Source organism: Typopeltis vanoorti, chromosome 9, assembly GCF_054136105.1.
Source record: "Typopeltis vanoorti isolate ZY-2024b chromosome 9, IOZ_Tvanoo_1.0, whole genome shotgun sequence".
NCBI lineage: Eukaryota > Metazoa > Arthropoda > Arachnida > Uropygi > Thelyphonidae > Typopeltis > Typopeltis vanoorti.
In genome coordinates this window covers 71,262,875-71,280,538 of record NC_143557.1, presented here as the reverse complement: position 1 = coordinate 71,280,538, position 17,664 = coordinate 71,262,875, and the positions used below count along the sequence as shown (strand labels likewise).

Genomic DNA, 17,664 nt, shown 5'->3' with positions numbered 1-17,664 from the left:
TCACCAGTATTCAAAAATTAATGAATCATAATTAGTTAAGAAATCTTTCGTTTAAAATTTTGATTAGTACCATCTTCTGTGACCCTTCCTCCTCTTTTATATATACGTTTTTATCCAGGCATAGGACTAATGTGGTTTAATAATTGGGCAAGTCTGCCTAAGTGGATGAGAGTGTAATTCTGTCAAGGAGTGGAACTCTTTCAAGATTTTTTCACTGAGATGTATCTTTAAAATAAAAGCAGATAGTACTTTTTTTTATATCATATTAGGCATATGTATGAAGTGGTTAAATGAGAAGAAACTTACTGATATTCTTTTTTGAATGGCTGGAGTAGAAAGAGAACAAATTATGAGCAAAATTGTTCCAAAAGACAAAAGTAGATGAAATGAAAGAGAAGCAGATTCAATTTCTGCAGCTGGACTCTAAAAGAATGCCAAGCAGAAAGTTGAGATAAATGGATGCCAGCTCAGTGTCCATGAAGATTTTTCTTTATTTACATATGAGGGTTATAAATAAAGTAGTGGAACACTGTCAAGAGATGTAGTTGGTAACTCAAATGTTACTCTTGACAGATAGAGGTGCTAGCTGTATGTGCAGTGCATGTATACAAGGTGACACAATCCATTCTAAGTATCCTTGTGTGGAGAAGTGGTTAAAGTCAACATCTCAGTATGCAACACTCTAAAGTATGTTCACAAAATTAGAATGATTATGAGACAAAACTGTGAGTGACTGTTATCATGGCCTTAGGGAAGCCTGTGATGACAGTGCCCAACCATACAGGATTGTCGCAAGATGGGCCATTTCAGATGAACATGTTGGGCTTGTGTGAGAGGACTCCTCACAGTTGATCGGCAATGAACTGTACACAAGTTGGCCCAGGAAATTGGGATAAACCACCAAAGTGTTTGGCACATCAAAGAGAGGTTCAGTATGTGCAAAATTTCAGCTGATTAGGTTCTGCATCACTTGAATGAGATGCATAAATATGTGGGTGCTGGTCTCCATCTGGAATGATACAAAAATGAAGGGGGATGTATTTCTGAATTGTATTGTAGCCACTGATGAAACTTGGGTAAGGGCTTATGAGCCTGAACTGAAGAGACAATCCAATGAATGGTGCCATTCAGGATTATCCCGAATGAATAAACTTCACCAGGAACCCAGCAAGGTTAGTCTTGCTGATAGTCACTTATGACGTTCAAGGTGTCATTCTTCATCATGTTGTGCCCCAAAGGCAAACTGTTAACATACAGTATTATTGACAAATTTGTGTCTGGCTTTAAGGAGAAGGCAACCATTTTTTCATAGTTCTCCAATGTGTTTGTTGCATTACAATGCATGATGTCATATGTCACAATTGGTAACAAGGATATTGGACAGTGGCAATGAGAAGTATTGGAACATCCTCCATATTCACCTCACACGAGTCCTTTCACCTTCGTCTCATTCCCCAAAATGAAAGAACCCGTCAGACATTCGCAGTTTCATGATATGCAAGAAGTTCTTCGAGCAGTAGGTCACACTATCACTCTGCTGATGGATACCATCAGCAGCTGGATACAGAAACTCCCACAAATTAGGAAACAGGTGCAGAACATGGGAGATTACACTGAAGGAATGTAATTGTATCTTCTTCTTTGAGCGCCATCTCCTATCGGAGGTCGGCGACCACCTTGGCAAATTTTGAGCGATTCTCAGGTATTCTGAGCAGGCTCTCCATACCAGTCCACTGTCTGATATCTGCCAGCCAAGATTTCCTTCATCTTCCTTGTCCTCTTCTTCCATTTATCTTCCCTTTTATAATCAATTGAAGTATCTTATATTTTTCATTACGAAGTAGGTGACCAAGATATGCAGTTTTCCTTCTTTTTATGGTATCTAAAAGTTCACATGATTTCCCCATTTGTTCCAGTACTTCCTGATTGGACGTTTTTGCTGTCTATGGGATTTTTAACATTCGTCTGTATAACCACATCTCAAAGGCTTCAAGTCTTTTTATTGATGTTGTCTTCAAGGTCCAAGTTTCTGTACCGTACAGCAGTACAGACCATACATAGCATTTAACCATGCGTACTCTAAGCTCTAAGTTTAAACTGCGGTTACACAGTGTTGATTTCATCAAGAGAAAAATTTTTTCTTGCCATTTCAATTCTAACTTTTATTTCCATTTCTGGATTGCAATCTTCATTTAACCAGCATCCAAGATATTTAAACTTTGCCACTCTTTCTATTTGTTTCCTATTTAAAGAAAGTGCTAAATTAAGAATTGGTTTCTTACTTATGACCATGAATTTAGTTTTGGTGATATTTATTTTTAATCCCATTTTTTCATTCTCTGCATTTATTAGTTCCAAAAGATTTTGAAGATCCTGAATATTGTCAGCCAGAAGAGCTGTATCATCGGCATATCGGATGTTACTGATGATTTCACCATTTACACTAATCCCTTCCTTTCTTCCTTCCAAGACTTTTTGAAATATGGCTTCTGAGTAGATGTTAAAAAGAAGAGGTGACAGCACACATCCTTGCCTTACTCCTCGTTTGATGTTAATGGAGTCTGTAATAATGTCATCAACTTGAACAGATGTCTTTTGGTTCCAATATAAGTTTTCAATGATCCTGATGTCTTTACCATCTAATCCAATTCTTTTTAATAGTACAATCATTTTAGCATGTTGGACTTTGTCAAATGCTTTCTCGAAGTTGAAGCAAATGAATATTACCTTGTTTTGGTCAACACATTTTTGAAATAAGATCTGAGAACAGAAAAGGGCCTCTCTTGTTCCCAAGCCGTTTCTAAAGCCGAATTGGGTATCACTGATGGTGTCTTCACATTTTCTGTATATTCTTTTTTGAATTATATTCAGAAACATTTTGAGAACGTGACTCATTAGGCTGATCATTCTATAGTCATTACAAGTTTTCGCATTTACTTTTTTAGGTAGCATGATGAAGGTCGACTGTAACCAGTCTTGAGGGATTATGCCTGTATCGTAGATCTTATTAAATAGCTTTACTAATATGTTAATGTTGTCACCTTCTAATAACTTTACTATTTCAATTGGAAATAGTAAAGTTATTAGAAGTTATTAGTTATTATTGTATAGACTTGATAAATAAACTATTTTACATTTAGCGCACATGTTACGACTACTTTATTTACAATTCTTGTGAAAATGCAGAAACAGAATACCAATAACGCAACAGCTGGAGAATGTGTGTGAGTGGAGAAGGATCCTCACAATTACTCAAAATGCATCAACAATTTTTTGAGAGGTATTTTGGTGCACTTACCCAAAATTTGATAACTGTATTTTAAGATTGGGATTTGCAGTTAGTAGCTGGATAGGTGAAAAGTGATGTCTTGAGCAGAAAACAGTACCAATTTTTTTTTTTTTGAAAGGTGAGAAAGCTGTGTTTGTGCCTAGAAAGCCTAGAAAATAGAATGCCAATCCAAGAAAAGAGATCTGATTTTGCTTGATGATATGGTCTTATTAAAGGTGAGAAGTGAAATAGTGGTGCTTTTTTTTTTTTTTTTTTTTGCAAGAAAGAAAACAGGATTGATTTTGTTAGCACTGAATATGAAAAGGACATTTGAGCATTTTAATTTGTAAAATGAGTAATGCTTCAGATCAGTAAGAGATTACTGATGTATATGAGAAAGAAGATATAGGAACAGGATATACCCAAGCTCTGGGACACCCATGTGGTTGTCTTCTCTTCTATTGAAACACCCTTCTCCTTAACCATTCTCACTTCTATGTCCTCCTCTGGTATCAAAGTTACAAATGAAATGACTTCCAGAACTTCTACTCTTCTTTTCCTTTAAGACTATTTATATTTGTCTAATCAAATACCTGCTGGACAACTTAAATAAATTATCCTTGATAGAATGAAGGTCTTCATTCTCCACTTTTTTCAAAATTCCCACCCACTAACTATCCAAGCCACAATTTAACAATGGGTGTGCATGGCAGTTCAAGGGGAAAAAAAAATCATTTTATCTTAAGTGGATTTGGCAATCATGCCTTCTATTCCCAGTGATACAACAGCCACTGGAAGAACCAGAGTACACTATGCCTCCTAATCTTCTGACAGAAAGAATAATGTCACACTTCTTAAATGATTTAACTACTGTCTCAGTTTTCACAGCATCTCATGAAGCTTTGACCAACTCACAAACTTGCGAAATGCTAGGCCTCTTCCTTCTTCCTGATGGCATAACGTCAAAATCTGAAGACTGCAACCAACTGTTCATAAATCCCTTAAATAGTTTATTAATACAAACATCTAAAGGTTGGAACTAATACCCATCTTATATTGTCTCTACACTGGCATTTACTCATATAGTACAGAAGCAAGCTTACACTCAGTCCACTCCAAAAAAAGTCTGCCATCATTAAGCTATGACTTATTGCCCTCATCTCAGTCTTCTAATATTTTTTATTCATGCAGTTTCATGGAAAAGATTCATTGTTAGAGGCCCATCATAACAATTATTCACACAATGGCTATTATATCTCTTCTTAAAATAACTTTTAGGTAATGTACTCATAACTATCTCTAATAACACATTCTATTCAATCATTGCTCTGTAAGTATCAAACATCCTTACTAATACATTCTTACTTACATTGGTGACCCCTTGTTCTCTCCACTTCTTTCTGTACAAAAATTTCTTCTGCATTTATCCTGTGATCTTCCCACACACACTTAATAACATTTGTCTATAATTATCCTCTCTTTTCTGCATATCAACCAAATTTGGTAACCCAAAACCTTCACTCTATCCTTATAGGGAAAATTCACAACTGTCGGTACCTTGCTTACTCACCTCTGGATCCTCTCTGCTACTTCAGGTCACAGACAAGATGCCTAGACAATCAAATTCAAACTTTACATGCTGGAAAACACATCAGTGTGCATTTCAACATTCAAGTGATCTATTATACTTTTCTGTGCAAAAAGGCAATATGTCTCCAAACTTTCAATTTCTCATCTAACATCCTTTCCAAACTCCTACTCAGAAATTTCTTATAGTACATAAAGTCTAATCAATGTTATTATACACAACTTGCATTCATTTCAGTTATACAGGAATAAATTTCAATATATGGCACATATGGACTACACATTATCACATAACATAAAGAAATTTTTCATAATTATTAGCTGATGTGCAGGTATCTCCTTAATTAGTAATATTTGTCATGTTAAATCCTGAATAAAGAATTTACTTGTAAAGTTCTCCATTCAGGATCTAACACTTTGATATGCGTGGGAATCGAACAGTAAACTCAGTTGGTGAAAAGAGTATCCTCATAAAAACAGGACATGAAAAAAACGCATTTTACCATTGTTCTAGCATGCATGGCAGACGGAACCAAATTAAAATATAACTAGAAAATTGTGTACTTTACAGTAATTGTGTATTTACAGTATTTTATATATTTGTGAGACATTCAGCACCAGCCAGATATTACAATTCAAAGTTATTACCAAAGAATTTTTTTAAGGCATGAATTCTGCAAAGTGGTTACAAACTTACCCTGAATCATGAAATCTTTAATAATTCTATGGAATTTAGACTTTTCATACTTGTAACCTTGATATCCTTCTCCAGCAAAAGCTAAGAAGTTTTTCACAGTTTTTGGTACTGTTTTTCCAAACAATCCAAGGACAATATCTCCTTCATGCTTGCCACCAATAGATATCTCAAAGTGTACTTTATAGTCAACTGTAGTACCTTTAGCCTAAAAAAAAAAAGTTTAATGACAGCAAACTAGCTTTATATAAAAACAAGATTAGAAAATATTTCATTTAGATATACTGGAGGTCATAAAATGTATTTCAGGATTATGTTCTCCATATGCAACATGGAAGATATTCATACATGTTGATAGTATGAATATCTTCCATAAGCATGAATATAATGGTTTGTTTATGTAATGATATATTAATAAATTTATAGCATAAACAAATAAATTTTCATGTATTTTTTGTTTCCTGAGGAAAACACAAAAATGCAAACTCTTTACAATAAATATAAAATACAGTAAGTCAACTGATTTGTAACACTTGTGGATATTCCATATTTTACTATTTCACTGTATGACAGTTACTAACAAAACCCTTGGTAAGAGCAACTTGTTCTCTAAGACTTAAGTTCTTACTTTTTACTCATTGCTGAGTAAAAATAAAATCTTATGTTTTAAGTTATGAGTTCAGTGTTCTTGATTCAAGAACATGCAACTAACTGTAATTTACATGCACTTGTTGTTATAACATACACTTACATAATGTGGGAGCATAGATATATATACAATGTACCATATGTTGCATGTACAGCATTTATGCCTATGTGGGAAATATCTTCAAGAACCAGCAAACCAAAAAATAACCATCAATGGACGCAACTGCTTCATAGTTTCTGATGTGGTTCATTTCTAATGGGACTTTATTTTCACTATTGGCTGTATCTGGTACATATCCATGATTGAATGCTTAAAATCAGTGCGCAAAAGAGTTTTGGTCTTGTTGCATACTTCTCACTATCAGTATAAACTGTATTGTTTGTAAAAGATTAACTTTTGCACTGACCTCCTAAATCATAAAAAAGAACCAGTAAAATATTTCTTGAGTTCTGTTATATTGTAATTCCATATCCCAAATCATAAGCCAACTCTTAAAAAATTCTGATATCATTCACACATTTTTGTTCACACGGTACTCAACTAGTACTCTCTATTCTATCTCTTTAATGCATCGAATCCAGGACTGTTTTCCAATAACAGCATTTGTTTATCAGTTCCTGACATACTTGAACAGCATAATACTGTTATCCACTGCTTTCAATGATCTAAAGAGTGTAGTGTGTTCATAACACTGAGAACCAACCAATATGGCATGATAAAATAGCTGTAACTTAGTGATGAATTCATCAACATTGAGGATGTAATCATCACTAAGTTACTGAATCAAGATTACATAATTTTTCTAACACTCCACATGGTAGAGGTCACTGGTTGACCCAATTAAATAAAGCAAATTCTTGTTATATTCTCATTTTGTTTTTGTTCTTTCAAGACTTGTCCCAATAAAACAGACACCGAAAAAAAAAACCAAGGCCAATTAACCAGAATCTGCTATATATGAAATGTATGTGAAACACTGAGTTCACCTACCTCTCTTATCTCACTCTATAACATTGATCACTGCAGACAATGGAAGTGTACATTATTCACTTGGATAATACACAACTGAAGTGATCACTAAATAATTCAACTGTTTCTTCTGCTTCTGTCATCTCCTTTCCATCAACATTCATTAAAGTTAATCTTCTGTTTACTCACCAGATAGTGAAAGAACTCTTTGGGATTTCCCTGGACTTCAGCTAACTTTCTCTCATAATTTGAGTTTGCCTTTCAACCTTTATGATTGTGCTTGTATTGCTCATGGACATGACCACTTTCCTTATATACAACATTCTTCCTTTGTAGCTCCTTAATGATGTTACTCTTCCCTTTAATTCCAAACTAGTTTATTCAACAAAGGTATGTAATTTGATAGTGCTTTCCTAAAATACCTCTTAACCCTTGCCCATGCATTATGCAGCACTAACATCCTTCCCTTGCAGTTTCTTCAACCCATGGCACTAAACAAAGATGTCTCCTGCATTTGTCATAATCACCAGTTTGTGGTTCCACATATAACCCTTCTTAATTGAAAATCCACATGCCCAGCAACTGCTTCCTGACCACTCTCCAATCTGAGACAAAGTGGTTACCACAATTATGGAAAACTTTTCTGATGCTATCACCAGATCCAATATGCTCAGATCACTGATACTTTCCATCACATGATGTTTCAGGTAATTATTTCACACAAGCTGAATAAATTCAATTTTTTTCCCTCCTTCCAAATCTATGTTCCCATAATTGATGCCCTCCATAATTACTCATCCTGTGCTTCGTGAACTAATCTGTCAATGCATATTATTCATGTCCCCTTTTGCTTACCCCAGCCTATATCAGCAACCTAACTATATACACTGCTTGGAAAGAAGTCAGACACACTCATGGGAAAGCATCTTGCCATGTAACAAGCTGTTTGTAGCTGGTATACATTGAAGGAATGTGATACTCCAAAATCAGTGCAACTGTGTCCAGATGAAATGGCTGCAAGAAGAGAAATGATGGAGTTTGAAAGGAGTTGTGATAAGATGCCATGTTGCAGGCTGTTTGGCAAATTGTTAAAAAATTGGGCCATCCCAGGTCAACAATCAGTGATATCATACTGAGATGGAGGCACAGGGGGTCAACTGCAACTGCTACCTGCAGTGAACAATTCACGAATCACCAAACACGATCACGTGGTTCTATAATTCTACATGTAAAAATTGCCATTTGTCAGCCAACGTGTTGAATGTGGAGTTTCAGGCATTGACTGGAACAAGAATCTGCACAAAAAACATTCAGACCGAGGCTCATAACATGGGCTCCCATAGAATTGCTGCGATATGCAAGTGCCATATTACCTGAACCAACATGCAACATTGCCTTCATTGGTGCAAAGAGCATGTATAGTGGGGCATGGAAGCTTTAAAGCTGCATTGTAGAGCAATGAATCACGCTACTCTACTGAGCAGATGGATGGGTGTGAGTGTGGTGGATGCCTGATGATCATCTCTTACCAGATTTAACTCCAACTATGAAATTTGAAGGTAGCAGTGTGATGGTATGGTCTTGTTTTTCCTAGTTTGTCCTCACATCTCTGTTAGTGATGCAACGAACATTGAACTCCGAGAAGTATCTGAACATTCTGGATAATGCAATGCACCATGTCATAAGGCTGCTGCTGTAACTGTGTGGTATGTAGACATGATCATCACCACATTTGACTGACCTCCACAGAGCCCTGATCTCAACCCTACCTGTGGGGGGGGGGTGAACTGGAGTGTTGGGTGAGGTCAATTAACATCCATCCTACAACAGCCCAGGACCTCATTACATGCCTACAGGAATACTGGTCCGAAATTCCCATTGATTACTACTGCATGCTTGGAAATATTCCCCATAGGTTGATAAAGTTGTCGCAGCGAAAGGAGATCCTATATCTTAAGGTGGGTGCAATGGCTATTTGTTCCTCACACTATGATGTCTGTTGACTTCTTTTCAAGCAGAGTATTTTTTCCTATTAGCTTTTAACTAACACCAAATAGTTTTAAATATATTACTTCCTTCAACTCTGCTTTCTTTTTTTTAAACTTACTTTTGTTTATAATTCTTCTGCTATCAGTTGCAAGATCCCTGCTCCAGTCCTGTTCTATCCTCCCTGAAAAAAAAAGTATCCCTTACATACATTCTATCCTGTGCCACTATCTTTCTGTTAATCTAGTCTCATTAATGCTTATAATTTTTGGCTAATACAAGCTAACCAATGCCCAAAACTTCTAACCTTTATTCCTACACTTCTAGCGCTGGTATACATGTGTACAAATCTCCTTGGGCCACACGCCCCTGAATCATTTAATGAGTATTTCATTAAGATTTTAAAAATATTGAAACTTCATTCAATATTCTATGATCTTTCTGAATCTTATTCACTTGCCTCAAAAGGGAGCCTACACACATTCACATGCATCATCCCCAATAACCTTAGTTTATGATTTTGTACATCCACTTTCTCATTGAATAAAACTTTCTTCAAACAACTCCAAATCCATTCAAGTGGAATCTGTCAAGCATACACAAGTCTGTTTGTCCATCAAATTCACTTCAAACATCTAAAAACTTTACACCATTCTTCTTACACAATTGATTCATCTGCAATCATGGCCTTTCTTCTCAATACACTCTTACCATACCTTTGCAAGCAACTCATAAACTTCACTCTCTTTTTGTATTCATTTTTTGTAACTTTTCATAATTTTATCTTTTAAATCATTTATTCCAGCCAAAGTTATCAACTGTTTTCTTTCCCCTTTCTTGAAATTTGATGGTTTCATTACTAGCTTTAATCTTTGCACTAGGAAAGCCTAATTTATCACACAGTCATCAAGCACACCTCTAATCATGAAAATGCTATACGATATTATCTCCTTACTCTCTCTTCCTTACCTCATTTTCACTCTACTGTGATATACTGCCAGACACCTCCAAATGTTCTAATAAAGACCTTTCCTGTGAGTTTACCATTAAAGTAAACTTCTAATTCTCATTACCTATATTTACTTCTTTTTTTTTCACTTGTTTCATGTATTTCTGTATACATATCATTCTCTATGAGACTGACAATTCTGAAGACTAAGGCAACATTCCTTCTTTGGCTCAAATTAAGAATATTAGTAAATGAAACCATCTGAAACAAGCCTGGGTTATTATTAAAATTTTTTCATTATATATAGTTCAAGTTTAATTAGCTGATATACTTACCTGTAGAAATATTAATATTATTTGCACATTACACATTGAGATTTTCCCCATATATTAGGAGTTTGTTACTGAACTTGTTTATAATATATATTAAAAAATAGTTATTTTTCTTGATATGTTTATAACTGAAGGGTCTGTTGGAATTATGGCTGAATCTAAAAATATAAACATCTTGTTAATTTGTGTTCCCAAGCTGGTTTGCATTATCAAAAAACAGTTCCTGAAAAGAAAACTCCTGCCACTTCTGTATGACCAATTAACTAAACATTCAAATGAAAATCCATATAGGTTTCTCAGTCTAGACAGAAGATTCGGCTCATGTCTTTAGAACTGAATTGTGCTCCAATTTATGACTACTACTGGCATGGAGGCAATCTTTTTGCTTCTAAGTTTGTTTAGAGTTAGGCTGAGGCAGCTAAAACCATGAAACGAGTGTACTATCTGCTGTGTTAATCTCCTGATCTGTTTTGTGAGAGAAAAATCTTCAGTGTTTCTGGAATAAAATAAATTTTCATATCTCTGTTCAAAATCTGTTCACTGTATACTGAAAAAAAAAAAGGTCCAGAAAAGATTCATTTCTGTAATTTCCATTTCCAATCAAGGTGTTGGAAACATTGATTAGAAATAGAATACAGGATTGGGTTGATGGACATAAGATTCTCTATGATGGTCAGCATGGGTTTGTGAAGTCTTGTTTCAGCAATCTGCTTATGTTTTACAATAAGGTGACGAATGTGTTGAATAAAAGAGATTCATATACACACATGGACAAAGAAATTAGTGCACCTGGAAGAAAACATGGTACAACGGCTAAACTAAGCAAATAGCTAGTGCGGGGTGGTATGCAAATGATCCAAGTTTGGTGCGATAGTGCATGCCCACACACCCTGCAGTGGCACTGCAAGCATGAGCTGACAGCCTTATAAAGCTGAAGTGTGGTCGATAGCCAATTAAAGCGAAAAGCACCAGCCAACGCAAGCTAGAGTTCAGAGTGACAATAATGCCAGGTAGACGCCAGAGATGTCGATTTAAGCAACTTACAGACTACGACATAGGCATGATCATCGGCCTGAAAACTGGAGGTTGGTCAACGCACCGCATAGGCGTGCACATGAACCATTCTGACCATACCGTCCGACAGTGTCGGGAGCTGTAAACACGTTCCAGCACAGCCACACGTCAGAGTGGCACCGGTCAGATCAGGAGGACCAATGCTAGAAAGGATCAACGGATTGTGCAGCAAGCACGGAGCGATCCCACAGTGATCCAGTCCACTATACAGACAGATGTAGGGACTCGTGTGCCCATGAGCCATTTCCCACCGCCTCAGGAAATGGCTCCCCAGACCATAATGCAGGCATTATGGTCTGGGGAGCCATAGCCTATGATAGCTGACCATCCCTTGTAGTGGTACGTGGTGCATTGACGGGGCAGCGGTATGTGGATGACATCCTACAGCCCCACGTTCTCCCATTCCTGGCCAGGATACCAGGAGCGCTATATCAGCAGGATAATGCCCGTCCCCACATGGCTCGGGTTGTCCGGGCCTACCTACATCATGTACAGATACTTCCATGGCCTGCCCACTCCCCAGACTTGTCCCCCTATCGAGTATGTTTGGGAACAGCTGAAACGCTAGCTCCCACCGTGCCGCAATATCCGGGATTTGAAGCACAACGTCCAACACATGTGGGCCAGTCTGCCGCAGGACAACATCAGGCGTCTGTTCGCCACCATGCCGGACCGTATTGCAGAATGTAATGCTGCACGAGGTGGTGCAACGTGCTATTGATGATGACCGGATTGTGTACCACAGATCCCTTTGTAATTGTCTTTCAGCTCTTATTTTTGACATCATGTGCATCACTCACCTGTATCATTACACCAATAAAATTTCAGTTGAATCCTATGCTTCCTTCTTGGTGTGTTAATTTCTTTGCCCATGTGTGTACAATGATTGACTTTGCAAAGGCATTTGATACATTACCACATAGCAGGTGTGTGAAATTAGATAACAGACTGGTTAGATGAATTGAAGATTGGCTTTCTGAAAGATACCAGCAAGGCAAGTTATGTATGATGGAGAAGTCTTGGAAAAAGAAGGTGATCAGTGGTGTGCCTTAACATCATTAACAAATAAGTTAAACAGTATGGGCTCAAGGACGGAACTCCTACTGTTTAACTTATTTGTTAATGATATTTCATGTGGATTGACTGGGGATCTTCAAATGATTGCTGATGATGCAAAGTTAGTTAGAATTATCATTAGTGCTGATGTTAATTTTCTACAGGGAAATTTGAATAGACTTTTAGCTTGGAAAAATGAGTGGGGTTGCAGTTTTAATATTAATAAATGCAAGGTTTTTCATGTACTTTGCATTTTGGGGTACAGAGATGTAAGGCTATGTACTGTATTTGTGGAGCTGTACTTCAGGAAGTGGATGAGACTCAGGATCTTGGAATGATGGTAGCGAGTGGATTGAAGTTCTGAGGGCACATCGCAAGTATTGCAAAGACTGCACATCATATTACTGCTATGATAAAAAGTAGACTGACATGTAGGGATAAGGAGGTGGTGATGCCTCTATATAAGGCATTGGTCAGACCACTCATGGATTGTGATCAAATTTAGTCATCTAATTTTCACTGTGATGTGGGAAACACTAGAAAGAGTTAAAGATGAATAACCAAAGTAATATCAAGCCTCTGGAGTGTTAGTTATGAAGTGTTTGAGAGAATGTGGATTACAGAGGTTGGTGAATAGGAGAAAAGAGAAGATATTATTATTATTATTACGGCAACTCCAAGGAGTCCGTAGACTCAAGGGAGGCCCTAACATCATGTCAAGAACAACTATTTAACATTCACACAGTATCTATCATACTCTGCCTTGAACTCATTTACAGTCATGGCAACCACAACAGACTCTGGCAGCTTATTCCACTCATTCACCACTCCCCAAGTGAAAAACCTAGCTCTAACACCCTTGCTAACCACATTCTTGCCCAGCTTAAATGGATGGCTCCCTTGTCTTTCCACCACCAGTCCTATTCTCAAAAATATCTTCTGAATTAATCTTATAGAAGCACATCAGTAATTTGAATGCCTCAATCATATCACCTCTTATCCACCTGTCAACCAATTTCTGCAACCCACAAATCTTCAACCTGTTCTCATAAGGTTCATTCCATAGACCTGCTATCATCTTGGTCGTCTCTGAATCCTCTCCACCTCCTCTCCATCAAGAAGAAACCCTGGCACCCAAATCTGGGCACAGTAATCTATATGGGGTCTTATCAAGGCTCGATACAGAGGAACAATAACCTGTTTGTCTCTGCTCGTCAAAGTATTTTACAGCAACCAAGTGATGTGATGAGCTGATTTAGCAGCTTTTGTGATATTCCCCCCTAAACTTCAACTCCCTATCCACCAACACTCCCAAATCCCTGGCCTCGTCAATCTCCTGGAGTACAGATGTCACCAATGTGGTATACTGCTGCTAACCTTTTCACCCCAAAATGCATAACCTTACATTTTGCCACATTAAATTGACATCCATTCTCCAATCTATCCAAATCATCATGCAAAATTTTGAATCCTGTGCATTCACTATTGCTTTATCCAACTTTGCATCATCAGAAAACAAATGAACAGTTCCTCTCAGATCCTTTCCTATATCGTTAATGAACAAATTAAACAGTACTGGTCCAAGAACAGAACACTGCAGCACACCACTAGTCACAGGCCATCTTTTGGACTTTACTCCTGAATAAACCACTCTCTGATATCTCTCCATCAACCACCCTTCTATCCATCTCACCAACCCTATATCAATCCCTATATGCTGCAGTTTACTGATTAGAATTCCATGTGGTAACCTGTCAAAGGCCTTAGCAAAGTCCAGTAGAATCACTGTAAACCCATTACCCCTATCCAGTTCAGCTGTCACTGTTATAAAACATGAGCAAGTTACTGAGGCATGATCTGCCCTTCAAAAAACCATGCTGTCCCCCATACAGTATCCCATTTTCATCTATCCATTCTTGTATTTTCCTCTTGACTATTTTCTCCAAGACCTTGACAACGATTCCTGATATGCTGATTGGTAGGTAATTTACAACAGCAGTCTTGGAACCGCCTTTATGCAGTGGAACTATTTTCCCCTCTTTCCACCCGCTCGGGACTAACCTAGACCCGAGACTCAAATTAAACAAAATGGTCAAGGGCACTGACAATTCTTTAGCCGTTTCAAGTACGACACGAGCTGGTATACCATCCATTCCCACAGATGTATTGACATTGAGGTTTTGTAATAGACAATTCACCTCTACTTCATTCACCACAATTCCCTTATAAGCTATTGGTTCCTTCATTCCTAATGTCACCACCTGAATGATATACTCTTGCATAGTGCTCGCTCAGTAATTCTACTATATCAACTGATTCAGTTACCTCCCTATCATCGGCATTCTTTAAAATCATTCTGCTGTATACATTTTTTCTTTTACTTGAAACATATCAAAAAAATTGTTTGGGATTCTCTTTAGCCTGCATGGCTAATTTTCTTTCATAATCCGCTTTTGCTTTTCTTACCACACTCGTTACCCTTCTGGCTTGCACTTTATGCCGTTCATGTGCCTGCAGGTCACCTTTCTCCTTAAATTCCCTCCGTGGTTGTTTCTTTTTTTTTTTTTTTTGCAGCTCAAGCTTAATGATGTTATTCATCCATTTAACCCCTACTTGATTTACTAATCAGACTCTAGGTATACAGTCAGCCATTGCCTCCTGCAAACACTCCTTAACCACCTCCCATGCACCATCAACATCAAGCCCTTGCAGTTTGAGATGCCATGGCACTGAACCAAGGAAACTCCTAAGCTTGTCACATTTACCAGCCTGGTAATTCCACATGTACCCTGCCTTAATTGAAAATTCCACACATTTAGCCACCTCCCAAGTCAAGACCCTATGATCACTCTCACCAATTGGTGGCAACATGGTCATATTCGTTACAGCTATCTCAGATGTAATTACTAGGTCAAGCACTCTCTGACCCCTAGTATTTTCCATTACATGCTGTCGCAGATAGTTATCCCTTAATAACTGCATAAAATCCAATTCCTTCCTCCCATTTTTCCTCTCCTCCTTTCAATCAATGTTACCATAGTTGAAATCCCCCATAATTACCCTCCCTCCACTCATTGCTTCTATTTGTTTATGCATACTATCTCCACCATCTATTCCATCACCTGGTCTATAGCAGCACCCAATTGAATATTTTGTTCTGCTAGCCTCAATCTCACACCAAATAGCCTCAAATGTGCTCTTTTCTGTCCTGTAGTTCAACCTTGGCTGCAGTTCATCAGCTATCATCAATAACACTCCCCCTCCCCCAATTTTATTCTCCCTGTCACTCCTGAGCACATTATACCCCTAACATTCAATCCCACTAGCTATATCATATTCTGTCAGCCATGTTTCAATAATGCCAATAACCTGTGGCCTGGAAGAGCCAACCAAGGCCAAAAATTCTTCCTTCTTGGTCCTAAAGCTCCTAGCATTAGTATACATAAATTGCAGAAGCCTGTTAGTCCCACCCCTGTTTTGATGCCTTATACTAACTATCCCATTCTGATTTGTTTTCCTTCGTACTTGCTCAGGCACATACACATTCATACACTCAACTGCCTCCCTAAAGTCTGCATATCTACTCCCCCCCACCCCTAATAACTCTAGTTTCCCTGATTCTGCACATCCACTTCCACTCCATTCAACAACACTTTTTCAAGTCTCCGCACATCAAAATGATTCGGTAAACAATTTTGCAAACCCTCCAGCTTCGGCTTTGCCCTATGTATCACTCTGCACAACCGTGCTATCTCACTCATTGGAACTAACTCATCATTTTTACTATCCATTAAACCATTCACTCGTTCTCATGATAGAGACCCTCAAATTAGTTAAGGGATTCTATCAGATTAACACAGAAGGATTATAAAGAGAGTGGCTGTTAAGATGGGGAGAATGAGAGGCCATCCCTGGAAGTTGTATAAATATGTGGTGAAGAAGGGTGTGAGAAGTAGATTTTTTACACGGAGAGTTGTTGGTGAGTGGCATGCAGTGTCAGAGTGCATTGTGAATGAAAGGAGTGCAAATCTGTCATAATGAATTTTTAAGTTCATTATGACAGACATTTTTTGATTGAGTGAGGTTTCCCCAAGGGTCTAATGACTCCATGGAGGTTACCAAAATAATAATAATAATGGAATTCCAACCCAGGTCTTTCCAGCCAATCTGTAATAACCAGCATAACTGCTAAACTGAAAAGCCAGTCTGCAATTGATTCTTTTGGAAATTCTGAAATTTCCAAGGTATTGTTCTTTTCTGCACTGATAAATCATATAATTATATTAAATTTTTGTTAAACGAAGATTTCCATTACGGATTATCATCACAGATTTCCATAGCTGAGGTGCTAATTACAGTTGCTCAGACAAAAAGCTCAAGATGGCGTTAAAAAAAAAAAAAAAGATGAACCACCCACTACTTATTCGCTAAAGCAGTTAACCTAGATATGAAATTTGATACTTGAAAGCAGGATACACCCTTTATCATCTAGAGATAAGCACTTAACGTCTACAGCATCGTATGCAGTAAATGAACTACCAATATGAGTTTAAAGTATAGCATGCATTACTTGAAAAAATCTAACCTGAGAAAATGTAAAAACTGCAAACAATACTATAAATTTCTCACAAATCATCATGAACGTGGAAGATAACACACACAAAGATGACAAGCGACAGATGGCACAGTATCACACCACCTACCGTTAAAAAACTAATAATAATAACCAAATAACAAGATAATTATTTAAAATATCCACTAGGTGGTGAGCAGATTTCATATTGTTATCTGTTCCATTCTACAAGAGGTTCAGCTTCTCATGAATGATGATTCGCCACTTTATCCTAACTTGCACAAAATCTAGCATCATCTTTTGAATTACAAAGTTAGTGCTTGTTTCTGTTACTAACCATGTTAATCGTGGTTTAACTATAGGGAATGATCACACATCATGAACCATCCAGACTGTGGTCGTTTCATATTATCCATAATTGTATATAATCTGTCACGTTTATATATAATATATTTATTTGATTTGAATTATTTCCAATATGATTTTTTATTTTTTGGGAAAAATTTTGTTTTAGAATATAGAGTACA

The 17,664-nt window shown here is 37.3% G+C and overlaps 1 protein-coding gene across 1 annotated transcript in view; it reads right to left on the bottom strand.

Annotated features, from left to right (window-relative positions):
• Positions 1 to 17,244, bottom strand: part of LOC150103141 (peptidyl-prolyl cis-trans isomerase B-like) — a 48,152-nt gene extending 30,908 nt beyond the window's left edge. The window contains exons 1-2 of the mRNA XM_090398344.1: positions 17,150 to 17,244; positions 5,553 to 5,757 (exon numbers count right to left, since the gene is read on the bottom strand). Coding sequence (XP_090254470.1) covers positions 5,553 to 5,757; positions 17,150 to 17,203 — 259 coding nt within the window. The 5' untranslated portion in view covers positions 17,204 to 17,244. The remainder of the gene's footprint in view (positions 1 to 5,552; positions 5,758 to 17,149) is intronic.
• Between the last annotated feature and the right edge of the window lie 420 nt (positions 17,245 to 17,664).